Consider the following 17116-nt stretch of genomic DNA (forward strand, 5'->3'; position numbering starts at 1 on the left):
AGGGGAAGTGACGTCACAGCGCGATGGCGGCGGCTCCTTCAGGCAGCTGAAGGGGAATTTGGGCCCGGGAGATCCGAGTCCATCCGTGGCGGGGAGAGGGCAAGCGTGGTCGGCAGGAGACGGAGCAGGGGCAGCGGCGCTCGGACTGTCCCATCCGCCCCATATTGTGGCTCTGGGAGCGGCTGGGCGGTTGGAAAGCGATGGTGAAAGTGGGGCCGTGAGGGGGGCGGAGCCGGCAGCCGGACCCGCAGTAGCGGTAGCGGCGGCGCCGCCTCCCCAAGCTCAGACCCAGGAAGCGGCCGGGAGGGCAGGAGGGAGTCGGGCCCGCCGCCGCCGCCGCCATGGAGCTCCGAGTCGGGAACAGGTACCGGCTGGGCCGGAAGATCGGCAGCGGCTCTTTCGGAGACATCTATCTCGGTGAGGCGCCCGTCCCTGGTTCGGGGCCGCCCCGGCCGGCGTCCGCTCGGCCCCTCCGGCCCGGCCGCGGGGATCCGGTCCCGGCCCCGGCCGCCCCCCCACCCCTGGGGACCCTCCGCCCCCCGCATCTGTCCCCGGGACCCCGCCCCGCGGCTCCCAGGCAGGAACTTGGGGCCTTTCCGGGCCGGCCCGCGCCGCCGCCCCCGGGGGCACCTGCCCAACGTGTGCCCGGGGCTGCGGGGTGGCCCGGGTCGGCCCGAGACCCCGCTGGCCCCGCCGGCGGCCCGCAGGCAGACAAAGGCGGTGGCGGTGCGCGGCCCCGCGTCCTGCGCACGTGCGGCGGGCTGGGTGCGGTGGCCGGGAGCGCCTGGGGCCCCCGCTGCCCTTAGCGACGCGCCGGGCCGGCCTGGGCCGGGCTGGGCTGGCGGCGGCCGAGGACGTGTTGCGCATCCAGCTCCGCGCTGGGGGCCTGGACCTAGAGCGGTCGGTGGGGGCCGCAGACCGGCCCGTGTCCAGACGTTGGCCGCGGCAGAGGCGGGCGCGGTGGCCGCGCTGTCCTCGCGAGCTCGTCCCTAGCTGTTGGATTGTTCGGGCGGATCCGAAAACTGTTTGGGGCGCGACGTTCTGGCCCGCGTCCGGTTCCCGGGGAAAGAACGCGCACAGGTGTGAGGAGCGGCTGGCTTGCTCCCCCTTCAAGCTGGGCATTCAAAACGGACGCTCCTGCGTGCTGGTTACTCCAACCCCCCGGATGGGGCCCGTCCAGCTGGCCCGCGGCGGGGGTGCGGAGGAGCCGCTGTTGCGCAAGTTTGGGGGTAAACTCTTCCTGCGGGTGTTGGGCTGGTGGACCTGTCAAGGAGGGTCCGGTGGCTGTGCGCATCAGCCCCGCTTCTGGTGGCGCTCCCCGCCCCCTCCTGTCCCTGGCGGGGCCGCAGCCCTCGTGCCCACCGCGGGAGGTTCACCGCTGCTTCTGGGCCCTCTTTCCCCTGCAGGGAACTTGCCACGCGCTGCATCGTTGCCTTTGAACCTGTATTTCTTTCCTCCCACCGTCCTGCGGAGTAAAATACACTTTGGAGACATTTGGATTTTACTGTTTAAATATTTATGCCCCGTCGTCAGCGGGCTGCATTCTCAGCAGCGTTTTGGGAGGCCGAGTGCTGTGTAAACGCAAGCTGTTTGCCTTACTTAGAGGACAGTGGGATCTTGGCAATACTCACAACCTGCCATCTAGGAGCTGGGCCGAGAGGCCCGTCCACGTGCCACCCTTCTGCGGGCATCGGAGCAGATGTTTTATTTGACGCCTTCCGTCCTCTGGTCTGAGACCGCCAGGCGGCTCTGGGAGTCGCCGTGGAAGAGCTGTCACCGAGCCCTTCTCCTCGGGGTGGAGCTCTGTGGGACCCTGTCTGCTTGTCACCACTCTCCCTGTGGGCCTCACCTCCTGCTGGGCTGACCGGTCTCGCATGTCTAACATGGGTGGGTGGACTGTGGCTCTCCTGCCTCCTTCAGAGAGAGCCACCCACACAGCGCACCCATCGAGGTTCACGTGGAGTTCCTGGTGTGGGGCTGAGCAGAGCCGGGCTCTTCCCACCTGCGCTGACTCGGGCTGCAGAGATCTCGTTAGCTAGAGAGCCTTGTGGCTGGAAAGGTGGTCTGAGGTGCTCACCGCTCACTGTCGTTAAGGGTCAAAGATGAGGTCCAAAGAGCGTAGGAGGGATTGAGTCACCTGGACCGAAGTCTTGTTCTGTTGTTGAGGCCGCTGGTTAGGCATTGAGCCCTCATCTTCAGAATCCGTATGTCCTTTGTCATTCTTACGCCGACACTTTGCTGTTGGTCAGAACGCTCTGCACTCCACCAGGTAGGTTCACCCTGTTTTGAGCCTGGCGTTTGGGGTCATGGAGGTCCACATGGGACTTTCTGTGCTTCCATACCTTTGACCCTGGGAGGAGGGAAAGGCTGTCCTTCAGCTGGAGCGGGCCTCATGCACCAGGAAGTTCCAGTGTCGGCCTGTCCTCCCGGCAGCTGTGCAGAAACGGTCCTGCCACTCCTGCCCAGCCAGGCCAATCGGTGCTCCCCGGAGTCGCCTGTTCACAGGATGTGGTCTCTGGGGGCTGTTTCTCCAATGCCTGGGCTTCAGAAAATCTAAGTACTGGACTTGGGTCAACATGGACTCCAAATGTGTGGTCTTAATCCTCAGTCTCCTCCCCTAAGCTTCACAGTCCTGAAGGCTGGGAGGCCTCCGCTCACATACCTGTGCAGCACTCAGCAGGTGCAGGAGGCACCGCTCCCGGTGCTGCAGGAGGGAAGCCTCGTCCATTACTCCTGGGCCTCCCTGCGTCTTAGCTTCCACAAGCGTCAGCCCTGGTTGCTGGGGTGACTGAAGCCCTTTCACTTTGCTGGCAGGGTACCTCTTACCGTTTGGTAACATTTGAGAATTAGGGAAGTGCCAGTGTCCCCAGTGTGGACCCCCGTGCTCCAAACCCCGGTGTGACCAGTGCGCGCTGGGGTAGAGGAGTGTGCGCGGGCCGGGCGCGAGGGACCGGCCTGTGTGGTGGTGCCGTGGTCTGCACTGGGGCTGCTCTGAAGTTCAGCCATGTTCATGGAGCGCCTGCGGGGTGCTTGGGGCGCAGGGAGCCCATCCCCACGGAGCTGCTCTCCTCCCTGTCTGTCTCTGCGGGCAGGTGCAGGGGACTAGGATACCGCGTTGCTGGTGTCGGAATGGAGGTGTTCATTTTGCCAGCTTTTGGCTTTGTTACTTGCTCTGTCCGTTTATCTCCGGGCGGACTGTGCCGTCCGCTCGACAACATGTCCAAACACCTTTTTGGGCGCTAAAGTTTAGGAACCCCTTCTTACTTGATTTTCATATTTCCTCTCGCGGATTTTCACGCTCCTGGTGGCACCCAGCAGGTGTGGGACACACAGTAGGTCGTCGCCTGCGTCCTCTAGGGTGGTGGCTGAGGGCTCTAATGAGGAGTCCTGGCACTGCATCAGCTGCTTGTCAACAGTTACCTGTGGGTGACCTTTGCCCTGCTGTTGCGGGGCCTCTCCCTGTCTCCTCGTGGATGTCACTCAGTGGGAGTTACCTCCCTGTCTCAGGATGGGGTTGAGCTTGTGGTTAGCTTCACTTGTTTACCATCTGCCTTGTCCGCTCAACTTGAGGGACAGTTTTGTTTACGTAAAACCAGCACTGACCTGTGTCTGAACATAGACGTCCCGCTGCCTCGTGAGGTGCCCCACTTTTGCCGGATGGGGATTGAGGGTGGGGTGGTTTGGGAGCTAAGGCACCTGAGCATAAACAGACCCGAGGAAGCCTTTCCATGCCACGGGTTCTGCACCTGGAGCCAGAGCACAGTGTTGTCTTCCGTTCCTGCTTCCATCTAGAAGCTCTCTACAGGTTCCCGCTGTGAGGCACCCAGCTTCGCCATTTCCAGGTGGTCACAGAAGGAGCTGGAGATGGTGCCCGATGTCACCCTGTTGTCCGAGCTCGTGGCGCTTCCTCGCTGTCCTGGGCTTGTCCCCCTGCATTGGGGCCGTTGGGGTGAGGCTTGGAGCAGCACCGCCTGAATCATGGGCTCCCTAGGCTGCAGAGGTGGTTCTGGCAGGGGCCTCTGATGGTCGGGGTCCATGGAATGCACAGAACCTGAAGCTCTGCTGCTCGGGACTTCCACCTCCCTCAGGATCACACCTGCAACTGAGCCACCTCCCCCAGGATCACACCTGCAACTGAGCCACCTCCCTCAGGATCACACCTGCAACTGAGCCACCTCCCTCAGGATCACACCTGCAACTGAGCCACCTCCACTAGGATCACACCTGCAACTGAGCCACCTCCCCCAGGATCAGGCCTCCGGGAGGCAGCCCATGGTGTGCGCCACCCTCGTGTTTGTGTGGCTGAGAGCCCATGTGAAGCCCTTTTCCTTGAGTTGCTACACTCGGGAGATGTTCATGTCTCTGATCCTGCGGGAGGCCGGCCCTGTTGCAGGTGTGATCCTGGTGGAGGTGGCTCAGTTGCAGGTGTGATCCTGAGGGAGGTGGCTCAGTTGCAGGTGTGATCCTGGTGGAGGTGGCTCAGTTGCAGGTGTGATCCTGGTGGAGGTGGCTCAGTTGCAGGTGTGATCCTGAGGGAGGTGGCTCAGTTGCAGGTGTGATCCTGAGGGAGGTGGCTCAGTTGCAGGTGTGATCCTGCGGGAGGCCGGCCCTGTTGCAGGTGTGATCCTGGTGGAGGTGGCTCAGTTGCAGGTGTGATCCTGGTGGAGGTGGCTCAGTTGCAGGTGTGATCCTGGTGGAGGTGGCTCAGTTGCAGGTGTGATCCTGAGGGAGGCGGCCCTGTTGCAGGTGTGATCCTGGGGGAGGTGGCTCAGTTGCAGGTGTGATCCTGGGGGAGGTGGCTCAGTTGCAGGTGTGATCCTGAGGGAGGCGGCTCAGTTGCAGGTGTGATCCTGGTGGAGGTGGCTCAGTTGCAGGTGTGATCCTGAGGGAGGCGGCTCAGTTGCAGGTGTGATCCTGCGGGAGGCCGGCCCTGTTGCAGGTGTGATCCTGGTGGAGGTGGCTCAGTTGCAGGTGTGATCCTGAGGGAGGTGGCTCAGTTGCAGGTGTGATCCTGAGGGAGGTGGCTCAGTTGCAGGTGTGATCCTGCGGGAGGCCGGCCCTGTTGCAGGTGTGATCCTGGTGGAGGTGGCTCAGTTGCAGGTGTGATCCTGGTGGAGGTGGCTCAGTTGCAGGTGTGATCCTGGGGGAGGTGGCTCAGTTGCAGGTGTGATCCTGAGGGAGGCGGCCCTGTTGCAGGTGTGATCCTGGGGGAGGTGGCTCAGTTGCAGGTGTGATCCTGAGGGAGGTGGCTCAGTTGCAGGTGTGATCCTGGGGAGGTGGCTCAGTTGCAGGTGTGATCCTGAGGGAGGTGGCTCAGTTGCAGGTGTGATCCTGGGGGAGGCCGGCCCTGTTGCAGGTGTGATCCTGAGGGAGGTGGCTCAGTTGCAGGTGTGATCCTGGGGGAGGTGGCTCAGTTGCAGGTGTGATCCTGAGGGAGGTGGCTCAGTTGCAGGTGTGATCCTGGGGGAGGCCGGCCCTGTTGCAGGTGTGATCCTGGGGGAGGTGGCTCAGTTGCAGGTGTGATCCTGAGGGAGGTGGCTCAGTTGCAGGTGTGATCCTGGGGGAGGTGGCTCAGTTGCAGGTGTGATCCTGGGGGAGGTGGCTCAGTTGCAGGTGTGATCCTGGTGGAGGCCGGCCCTGTTGCAGGTGTGATCCTGGGGGAGGCCGGCCCTGTTGCAGGTGTGATCCTGGGGGAGGTGGCTCAGTTGCAGGTGTGATCCTGGGGGCGGCCTGGCACCATGGTTGGAGGAGGGAATCCTCTGTGTTCGAGTTGCCTGTGGTCACGTGTCCCACAGACTCTCTTGCAGGGGTAACTCTTCTATGTTCACGTTCCCTGATGGCACCTTCTCGGAGGCACTAGTCTGGTAGATAGCCTGTGCAGGTCCAAGCTGCTTTTTCATTGAGGGCCTGTGTCCTGGCTGGGACGGCAGTGATGAGTGTGTGGAGTTGCTGACGTCACTGGTGAGATGAGTCATGCGTTCCTCCTGCGCTGGCTAGTTCAGTTCAGGGTTCCAGGTCCTCACAGGAACTCTGCAGTTCGTTTTTCATTTGCACAGTCAGTTTGGTGGTGAAGTCATTCCTCTTTTGTTGGATAGACTGTCCCAGCTGCAGGCAGGCAGAGGGACATGCATTGCCTGTCTCTGCAACGGGGAATGAAGCTCTTAGACCGGAGGCCACGGGAGAGGTCGGTCAGGTGGGGCACAGCCCCACTGAATCTGCACTGGTGACCGGTTCTGGGTTCAGCTCACTAGACGTGGCCCATCCCATGCAGCATCTGAGCGGAGAGAGGAGACTTTTCTTTGGGGCCTTGGGCGTTTACTGGGCGTTGGTCTCAGCAGGCAGCTCCCCTGCCGGTGGCCGCGGTTGTGATGCTTGCTGACCTTGTCCGCCTTTTGTCTGGGAGTCTCCGTGTGCTCTGTAGCCATTACCCCGCTCATGCCCACCGTCCCTCATGAAGCGCACTGTGGTCTCCCAGCCAGGCGTCGGTGCGCGCACTGGGGAAGGAGGTGTCCCAGGCTCTGTCCGGGCTGCTGGAGCCGGTGTTGAACGGTTCACGGGCGCCGCCCTGTTGGGGAGGCCCCCAGGGCTTCCTGCGTGGAGGCACCTGCGCGGAAGACTCCTGCTCCCCAGTTACAGCGCCTCCACGAAGGCCCTGCAGGCCCTGGGTCGGCTGGGAGCCCCGGAGCATTGGCGTGTGAGGCCGGAGGGGGGAGGTTGTCGGGTTTGCAGGTCATTATTGGAGGAAAACAAAGATACAATATTTGCAGTTAAAAATTCTTAATTTTACCTTGAAACGCACGGACTGATAATGGGAGGCATTGGCATGCGTTGTATTGCCAGTTTCAGTACAAAACTAACAAGGTGTATGACAGGTACGTGTTGCACAGGTGTAGTCAGGGCTTTGAAAACAAGCGTTCACCCTCCCGGTCTAGTGTCAGTAAGAAACACGAGTGTTGTCCTGTTGCCTAGTAGCACAAGGCCTCCTGAGCTCCCCTCCCCCTCTGTCCCTTGGCCTGGCTGTGATGGGGCAGGGAGGAGCGCTGCCACCTGGGGATCGGCGCCCATTTGAGAAGTGCCTGACTGTTGAGAGGGCTGCCAGCTGGATCCTGGGCTGGGTGGACTGGGGTCATGTGGTGTTTGATGAAACCAGCTTTCCCTCTAGACCAGGGGTGGGCAAACTTTTTGACTCGAGGGCCACAATGGGTTCTTAAACTGGACCGGAGGGCCGGAACAAAAGCATGGATGGAGTGTTTGTGTGAACTAATATAAATTCAAAGTAAAGGAGCGGAGGGGAGAGCAAGAGAACCGGATAGAACAGCCGGATCCGGCCCGCGGGCCGTCGTTTGCCCAAGGCTGCTAGAGAATGGTGCACGGGTACGCACAGGCCTGTCCCAGCAGTGTGGGGCCGTGGGGCCACACCGAAGGTGTTGCAGGGACACATGGAGTCGCCCTGAGGCTGACCAACAGGGCGATGGAAGGTTCAGAGCAGGAAGGTGGGAGGCTGTGAAGGGCAGCCATCGGCTTTCTCTGGGTCCCTGGTGACATGATCCGAGTGGGCGCCTGTGGAGGTGGGGGGTGGGAAACCAGACCAGACTTTCCTATACACGTGAAATACTCCCTGATTTAAAGGGGAAAGGCATCGTTTTCCACGGGGTTCGTGCACCCCTGACATCTCACCACAGGAAGTGGAGTGTGACCATCCTGGGGTCCTTGGAAGATTCGGACCGTGCTCCTGGTCCTGGCCGTGTGACATGGGTTAGGTGGTGGGCGCCAGACAATTAACGCTGGCTTTTCTTCCTTTGCAAGGTACGGACATTGTTGCGGGAGAAGAAGTTGCCATCAAGCTTGAATGTGTCAAAACCAAACACCCTCAGCTCCACATCGAGAGCAAAATCTACAAAATGATGCAGGGAGGAGGTATGGCCTTTACCCGTTAAGAGACTACTAGGGTTGTTTGGGGGCATGCGTCCCGAACCAAAGGCTCTGGCTTGTTTGGGGAAAGGGAGGACATGCCCGCACCCTGGACCCAGCCGGCGGGCGGTCCTTTGGATGCTGCCAGGCGGCCGCGGAGGCTCCTCGCTTGGACTCCGGCTCCAGCACTGCTGCCCTGGCCTGCGGGGCCGTGTCTGAGCGCAGGGCCCTGTGGGCTTCGACTCCAGCACTGCTGGGCCTTCTGTGCCACCTTGGCCACATGCTGGCTCACAAGCGGGGGCGGGGGCGGGGGCGGCGGGGGGGGCTTCAGATTTTCTGAGTGAAACTACTGCGACCCCTTCGAGCTGAATCACTGCCCCAGTCCTGTCCCCAGACCTCCCCTGGGGCCTAAGGGTACTGATGTCAGAGGGCACCCATCCTGACCTCAGAGTCTAACTTTTAGAACTTTCTGGACTTGAAAGTAGTTTTGCGCATGGAGCAGGAGGGGGGTGTATAAGGGAGTCTCCATTGTGGAGGCGCCGCAGCCTGGACAGGACTGTCTGCTGTTCCCCAAGGGGCCTGGGCGCAGGGCCTTGGGAAGGATGCTGTGCTGCTTCTGCTCGGAAGCCCTGGGGCGCTTCTTGGGGGGCGCGCCCCGGGGCTCCCCCACAGCACAGCTTCCCTGCAGGGGTGACCTCTCCCCTCCACAGCAGCCGGGTTGCTGCTGCTGCTGCTGCTGCTGGAACCAGCACTTGGTGCAGCACAAGTGTCTCTTCAGCAGCAGAGACGACCAGAGCAGCCCACGGTCCTGTGGGCCCTGCCCAGGGGCGTCCGCCGTCTTGTCCTGCGTGGATGGGACCAGAGGCCTTCGACTGGCACACGGGTGGAAACTTGTGCCCCGTCGGCCCAGGGAGAGGCCCGCAGAGGCCCGGCCAGGGTGCTCGCCCCCCAGCGGCCGCAACAGAAGGAAGTTTCTCAGGCACAACTTTTAAGGTGGTGGCGAGTAGAACGAGGTGACTCAGGATGTGGCCTTCACCGGGGGAAGGAGCCTGGTGCTCGGGTGGAATAGAACCTCCCAACTTAGAAGCCTTGTTGACTGTTAGGAGCAGCACCTCTTGAGAACTCCGCAGCGAGGGCACCCCTGTCATTCGTGTGGGGCTGCCCTCTGCACATGCCCAGGCCGGAAGGATCAGAAACGCCTCCAGATGTACTCAGGGCCTGGGGCCGGCACTGCTTCCCGCCAGAACCCTGCCCTAGGAGTGTGTGCCGCTGCTCCCAGTCTCCCCGGCCCTCCTCCGGGACCTGCAAGTGCACCGACCTCCGCCCTTCCCCACACAGACGGGGCTCCCCAGTTTCAGATGCACACCCCGTGGCTGCTCTCCAGGTGTCGGACTTGTGTTTCACTGTTTTTTATTGATTTTTGTGTTAATCCTCACCTGAGGGTATTTTCCCATTGACTTGTAAAGAGAGTGGAAGGGACGGGGTGAGACTGAGAGAGAAACATCGATGTGAGAGAGACATCGATTGGTTGCTTCCTGCACATACCCCGACCGGGGCCGGGGATCGAGCCTGCAACTGAGGTATGTGCCCTTTGACCAGAATCGAACCTGGGACCCTGAGTCCGCGGGGTGACGCTCTGTTCCCTGAGCCACACCAGCCACAGGGCAGGCCTGTGTTCTACAGGACGACTGCATCCAGACAAGCCGAGCCCCGCCTCCTGGGCGAGTTCTGTGAGCTCATTGACCACAACCACGCTGTGCCCGCAGAGGGAGCGGGAGTCCCTTTGCCCAGAGAGCTGGGCTCTGCTGTTAACCAGCCTTCTGCGTGCGGCCCCTGTGGGCACTGCAGGTCGCTTGCTGCTGACCAGGGAGAGGGTCAGCGTGTGCTTCGCAGGGACAGCAGGTGAGGCGTGAGCACCAGGCCAGCACAATGCACCGCAGCTCACTCTCAGGTCCCCGACCACGGAGGGGTCTGGAAAAGGACGGATAAGCCCATGCTTCCCTCCTCCCCACAAATTCAAGGTCTCACCCAAAGCTCTGGCTTCTAGCAGTGAATACAGAGTTGCACTCGTCTGTCTCCTAGTAAACAGCCATGTGGCGGCTTTGACAAAAGCTTCCTGCACCTTCATCTTCCCTTCCTTTGTCTCTCGACCCCACTGTCTACTGGAAGCGCCCTCCCCCCCGCCCTTGGACTGGAGGTTAAAGCAGGTCTGATCCATCTAAAGACAGGTGTGCCTGCGTGAGTCACATCAAGGACGGTCTGAACTCGGGAGGCTGGGAGCAGTGGATGGACTATTTCTAGCTTTTTCAGAATATTACACAAATCACTTAAGCATTCTGGAGACAACCCAGAAATTAAATGTGTAGAATTGGGGTCTTTTTCTTGGGGGGCGGGGACTAGAGGAGGGAGTGGGGTAGGAGTCTATTACTAGGACAGACCTGGTCCAAAACAGAAAATAGGGAATCCTGGCCAGTGTGGCTCAGCTGGCTGGGCGTCATCCTGGGCTCCCAGAGTGCCGGTTCGATTCCCGGTCAGGGCACATGCCCGGCTGGCTGCAGGCTCGATCATCAGTCGATGTTTCGCTCTTACAGTGATGTTTCTGTCTTCTTTGTTCCTCTCTTTCTAAGTCAATAAAAATATTTTTAAAAATAGGGAAAGAGGAGAAAAAGAAGAAAGGTGGGCTCATGACCCCTGCTGCGAGCAGGCCTGTGTTTCAGAGTCTTTGCGTGGTGTGAACCGCTGTCAGATGCTCTGGTGATTCTTCTCCCGATAGAAAAAGGAGTCTGTAAACAGTGACGCCCTAGAAGAACATGGAGAACACATCACACTGTATTTACACCAGTGGGGCCCACCTGGCGTCAGTCACCAAATCCTAGCGCCTTGACAGTGAGTGGGCGGGTCAGGGAGAGCAGGATCAGACTCGGGTCGCCCAGTGTGTGCTGCTGCACTCGTCCATTCCGACCTGGGAGTCAGCACGCAGGCTGCACCCTTTCTCCTTCCGCGGCGGCATCCTCTGCTGTCAGGCACCTTGGGGCCGACCGGGTCCCTGCTTGCTATAGCCAGCGGCCTTCGGGATGGGGGCAGAGGTATTCTTAGGGCATCTGACCAACTCAGGTTTTTACAGACACACATGAACCCTGTGATGTGGGAGGCCTGGCCCCCACAGGAAGGATCTGGTGGGTGAAGCAGGTCTGAACAGGAATCCTTCCTCACTTGTCAACACCCTCGTCTGGCCTCTGGTTCACACCCATTTCCAGTCTCCCAGGAGGAGGTCACATCCTGGGCCCGGTTAGAACTGTCTCCTGTGATACATTGAAGATGGGGCTTTCAAGAGGGCACTGCCTGAGAAGCAGCTCTGATTGGCAAAGTGAGCTGGTTGGGTAGGCTGTGCACTCCGATAGGTGGTCTCCATGGTGACAGGACACCGTGTTCTTGCTGTGCAGGCCTGAGCGGCTGCCGACTCAACCCTCACATTGCTCATGGGCCGGAGAACAAGCAGTGCAGGAACATGATGCAGAACCTCTACGTCAGGAAGAAAGCTAGGCGCACAAGGTGTGTCCGCACACCGCTGGGCCGCTGGCCTGGGAGTTGGACCCACAGTGCAGTTGTCCCAGGGAGCAGCATAGAGCGGTGGTGGCCGGAGTGGGGCGCACGCGAGTGTAGGAGCAGTAGACCTGCAGCTGGTCCCCAGCCACCCCCTTTTGTCCCATCCTGACTCTGCCTGGGGCAGCTCAGCACCTGACCCCCAGAGCCAGGAGGCCGGTGGTGGGAAATGCTGCTCGGAGACCATCCCTCCCAGAGAAGGCAGGGCTGGCGGTTGGGCCGTCACTGCTCTCACACCTCATTGCTTCACTGGCACAGGCAAGGTCCTCCTCTCATCTTCCAAAGGAAAACGGCTTCCCTGTTCAGGCCACTTCCAGCTGCGGTTCTGGAAGTGGAGAGCCCGGCCCAGCATGCAGGTCTTGGGGGTGTCCCTGAACCCCACAGGGACACTGACATGGTCTGAGTGCCTCTGCTCCCCTTCTGGGGGGAGGGATGATGCTGTGGGCCTGCTTGACGCAGTATCCACCCTTAACACTCGCCGTGCTCCTTGAAACCTGACGGTTGGGCCTCCTCATAGGGCAGGACTGTGGCTCTCCCCCCCCCCCCCGAGGCAGGCTGGTATGGCTTTCCCTGTGAGCTGGGCCACCGTGTGGCTGATGCTCTGGCAGGAGGGGCACTTGTGGGGTTGGAGGGCCAGCTTGGTTCCTTGGCACAACAGTGTAGACCTCCATGGCTATGGTGCCTGTCTGTCTCCTTCCATCTTCTGCCCCCAGGACAGAACGCCTACCAGGGCCAGTCGCTAGAGACTCCAGGCCTTGGGTGGAGTTCTGGACGCTCACCTCCATTGCCTCGTGCTCCTTCAGGCTCCCGGGTCAAGTGTGGTCATGGTGCAGACAGGAAGCCTAGTCCTGTGCATGGTGACCCACTTACGGATGCCAGCCCCGTGCAGCAGCTGCGGCTCCCAGCACCTTGGCACAGCCACCTGCAAACTGCGGGGTGGACACAGCCCACAGTCTGCTGAGCCCCAGGGCCTGCTCAGACGGCTGTTGGCCCCTGAGAAGTCCAGAAACTGAAGTGTAATTATTTTTCTTCATGTGTTCTTACTGGTTTTTAGAGGGAGAGAAAGACATCAATGAGAATCACTGATCGGCTGCCTCCTGCACACACCCTACTGGGAATTGACCCCACAAGCCAGGCATGTGCCCTGACCAGGAATTGAACCGGCCACCTCTTGGTGCAAGGGTTGACACTCAACCACGGAGCCATACCGGCCGGGCTGAAGTTTAATTCTTAAAATAGTTTAGCCAAATACGAGCCATAGGTGACTAGGAGTACATCTTAAGCCACGTGAGACCTGTGTGCAGAGAATGTAAAGCTTGACGGGGGAGGGATGCTAAAGACGACTTCCAGGTGTTCCTGGCGTGACTACTCAGCTGTCATTGCTCCCAGAGTGCCTCGGCCAGCAGGGCTCCGTCCAGGCCCGGCAGGATGTTTCTTCAGCACGACAAGCGACTCGAGAACTAATAGCCAAGGTCCTAGGCTGACCATCCTGAAGAAGGCATGTGCCCCACGCAGATCAAAACTCTGGCTGGGAGGCCCTAGCCGGTTTTGCTCAGTGGATAGAGCGTCGGCCTGCGGACTCAAGGGTCCCGGGTTCGATTCCGGTCAAGGGCATGTACCTTGGTTGCGGGCACATCCCCAGTAGGGGGCGTGCAGGAGGCAGCTGATCGATGTTTCTCTCATGTTTCTCATCGATGTTTCTCCCTCTCCCTTCCTCTCTGTAGAAAATCAATAAAATATATTAAAAAAAACCCAAAAAACTCTGGCTGGGAGGAGTGACAGCCCGGAGCAGTGAGCACGCCTGGCATCCGGATAATGGCTTCATGTCATTTCTCACAGGAGCCTGGTTAGCTGGTCCAGGTCTGGGCAGGGGAGGTGAGGGGAGGCAGTCGAGCAGGCTGCGGCTCATGGAAAGTTCTCAGGCCAGTGGGCACATGTCCAGAGGACACAGGAGCACGCTTGGAGGGGCATCTGTTGGCCAAACGTGGGAGAACGGACCTCGGAACTAGCAATGAGGGAGGCCCAGCCCCTGGGAGAGGGAGGGGCGTGTGCGCTCACACAGGAAGCGCCACAGAGAAACGCAGAGGGAGCAGTCGAGTGGGAAGTTGCCACTTTATTGATTGGTCCCTCCGATGCATGCACACACCTTCAGGGCAGGGGTCTGAGCCCACCCTGAAGCTTCGCCCACAGAGGACGATAACGGAGAAGTGGATGGTGAAGAGCCGGCAGGCAGCAGGTGACGAGGGGTCAGGCCAGCAGGTGGGCAAATCCAAATTTAGGGTTGTCCCGCCAAGCTGCCTGAGCACCGGAAGTCTGGTGACCACACACCACAGGTGGCCCTGATGGGACCTGGTTGGGGGAAGCTGTGAAGGACGGCACAGCTTCTGGGACACACGGTCTGAGCAGATTTGGGCCCCGTGGTGCTTCCCCCACGCGGAGACGGGAACGGGCCTGGGAACTGACCCGCAGCGGGTCCCGTGCAGATGTGATTCCAGTGGGAAAGGCCTCGTGAGCATGTGGTGCCAGCGGCGGTGGGCGTGTGCCTCGCCTCACCCAGGAACCCTCCTGCAGAGGGAAGCTGGAAAACGCACTTGTTTTTTAAGTCGGCTTTGCGGGCGTGTAATCGGCGTGTGTGTAAGTGTGCAGTGTGATGCTCTCACGGGGCGTTACCATAACCAGGAGAGATGCCGTCTCCATCGCTCCCAGAAGTTTCTGGCCCCCTTTGTCCCTCCACCCCACTCTCTGCCATCCGGGATGGTTTGCATTTCCTAGGGTTTCTGGAAGGGAGCAGGCCTGTCCTTGGCGTGTGCTGTGTGCCAGTGCTCACGGCGCTCCTGCCCCACGCGTGTCCGGGTGCCGGGCACCCCCCCGGCTGCTGCGGGCTTTGCTCAGACCCCGTGGGCCCTGGTTTCCTCTTCTCTGGGTCGGCACACCTGGCGTGGGTGGCTGCTCCTCCGAGTGTCCGTTTTGTCCGAGTTGTTGGCGTTGCTGGCACGAAGCCATGCTTCCTGTCAGCCTCTGACGGTTCGTGGAGGCTCGTGCCTGCGTCTGGATGGTGGTGGTTCGTGTCTCCTCTTCCCTGGCTGGCTGACTAGAGGTTTATCAGACGTCTCATAGAACCGGCTTTTGGTTTTAGCAAGTTTCTCTGTTTGTTTCTATTTCATTGATTTCTACTGTGACCTTTTATTTCTGCTAACTTGGGGTTTCTTAGTTTTTCAGAGAGAAACTGAGATCATTGATCTCTTTCAAACACAGGTGTTCACTTGCTGCCAGTCCCCCACATACGGCTGTCGCCGCGCCTCCCGAGGCCTGCTGTGCTGGGTTCTCGTTTCGCTGAGTCCCACAAGCTTTCTAGGCCCCTCCTGGTCGCTCCCTGGATCGGGGCTGTTGAATTTGGTGCACGTGTGCGAAGCACCATTGACTGTGCTCCCACAGGAAGTGTGGTCTCTGCCTCTGACATCCTGGCCTCGTTTGAAAGGCTGAGAGCTGTCGTCATTGTCGTTGCCACTCGCGGGCTTGACGCCGGTGCTGGCTGTTAGGAGGGCTGTGCGGTGTCTGTGATGTCAGCCCGCTCGCCAGCAAGCCAGTTGGCGACGCGTGGTTTCATGGGTGCTGGCCAAGGACGAGCCCGCTGAGCTCCAGCGGAGGGATGGCCGCTGGAAAGACCTGGGAGACGCCCATTGTGTGGCTCCAGGGTGAGGCTGCCGCTGTCCCTGCGTGGAGGCGCCCGCACAGCCTGAGGGACGGGCAGGCACCAGTTCCGTTGAAGTGACTGGGGAGCATCCAGACACTTGGGGGCGTTGCAGAGCTCTCTGTCGTCTGTTCCCAGTGGGGGTGCTGTTGTCTGAGAGCGCACTCCACACAGCAAGCCCTCGACCTTGAGCGAGGCCTGTCTGTGGGGCGCGGGCGGGCCCTGCTCTGGAGACGGGACTGAGCGCAGTTGGACGGGGCTTCTCTTCCTGTCGCTTTGCTCCTGGGTCGCGATGCTCTGCTGTTAGCGGCCGAGGCTCGGAGCCCGTTCTCCTGATGAGTGGGTGCCTTGGCTGCTATGGAATGACTGGTAGCCCTTCCCGCCATCTGCTGCGTGTGACGCTGCTGTGCGTCCTGTGCCCTTGTGTCCTCCTGTCTGTCCTGCCTGACACCTGCCTGTCGGGCGCCCAGTGTCTGTCTGTGCAGAGCGGGTGCCTGCTCTTGTGTGGAACCCAGGGAAGCGCCTCACCGGCGGCGGCAGGTCCTCCAGTAGCTTCGTTCCTTGTGAGGGAGCAGCTGAGGGGACTTGTTCTCACGTGTGTCCGTCAGGCTGGGATCGGGGCCGTCCACGTCCTCTGCGCAGCCGCAGGCCCTATGAGGGACTTGCTGTTTCTGCGTCCCTGTGGCATCGCCTGCCTCTGGCTCGTGAACAGGAGCAGAGCAGGTCTGCAGTGGCTGCGTCTGCGCCTTCTTATGGCTGAGAATGTCTGTTTTGTCTGTGCTGGAGGCCTCTGCGGCCTGTGCCTCTGTGGGAAGCCAGGCCTCCCGTGTTCTGCTGAGACCCCGCAGTCCCCGCCTCTTCGCTCCTTCGTGTGTGGGTCTCCTCCCTGCTGCTCCAGGGTGTTCCCTGTCACTTCTGAGCGCTGCTGTCGGCACGGCGGTGTGATGGTGTTCGCAACTCTTGTCCTTGGGCCGGTGGGTTAGATGCGTCATCTGGTGCTTCTTCCCGTGGGATGTGTGTTCCCGTCCCTGCTCGCCTCTCCTGGGGCTCTGGTCACAGAAAAGGCGGTGCCTTGCAGTTGTCCCTACGTGTCACCTGCCTTCAGGTCCACGGGGCCGGGTCTGCTGTGACTCCACCTGTGTGTTTCCCACCTTGCACGCTGCAGCGTTCCTCTCTGAAAGTCAGCTGGGAGTCCCTGTAGCTTTCTCCCGTGATCGACCTCACAGAGGATGCTGATCACCGGGTCTCTGGGCGCTGCTTCAGCCCACACCCCTCTCTTCCCTGCCCCCCCTTCTCCTGCATTTGCCCGCCCCTCACTCACAACGTGGCCATCATGTTCTCGCCTTGTGTCCCCGACTGCTGCCCACCTGACCCTTGTCAGGGAGTCACATGGAGCGCAGGTGTGCCAGGGTCTTCTGACCCCACCCCTGGCCGCGCTGACCCCCGTGTCTCTTCCAGTGGGCATCCCCACCATCCGGTGGTGCGGGGCCGAGGGGGACTACAACGTCATGGTGATGGAGCTGCTGGGGCCCAGCCTGGAAGACCTCTTCAACTTCTGCTCGAGGAAGTTCAGTCTCAAGACCGTCCTGCTGCTGGCCGACCAGATGGTAAGCGCTGCCTCGCGGCCCCTCCCCGCAGCCTGTCATGCACACGGAGGAAGTAGGTGTTCGTTAACCTTTGCCACGAGGTAGTGACATGGCGGGCTGGGTTTGGGGAGCCACCGCGGGCACGGCACGGCACAGCCACGTGTGGGCTGCCTCCCGGCAGATGGGACTGCAGAGGGATGGCTGCCGCAGCCCGTCGGTCCCCGGGAGAGCCCACCAGAGGGAGCTCCCGGGTGGGGGGGGGTGGGGGGGGTGGGGGGGTGGGTTGTGTCCCGTCCCGACTGTGGAGCACTGCCGTGGCCGAGGG

General features: G+C 60.8%; 1 protein-coding gene across 3 annotated transcripts in view; it reads left to right on the forward strand.

Moving 5' to 3' along the window:
- The window catches only part of CSNK1D (casein kinase 1 delta), a 27956-nt gene continuing 10840 nt past the window's right edge, over window positions 1-17116 (forward strand). For all 3 annotated transcript variants that reach the window (XM_080681224.1, XM_080681226.1, XM_080681225.1), the window contains exons 1-3: window positions 1-417; window positions 7807-7917; window positions 16664-16812. In XM_080681224.1, coding sequence (XP_080537350.1) covers window positions 342-417; window positions 7807-7917; window positions 16664-16812 — 336 coding nt within the window. In that variant the 5' untranslated portion in view covers window positions 1-341. The remainder of the gene's footprint in view (window positions 418-7806; window positions 7918-16663; window positions 16813-17116) is intronic.

Source organism: Plecotus auritus (assembly GCF_963455305.1).
Source record: "Plecotus auritus genome assembly, chromosome: 7".
Taxonomy (NCBI): domain Eukaryota; kingdom Metazoa; phylum Chordata; class Mammalia; order Chiroptera; family Vespertilionidae; genus Plecotus; species Plecotus auritus.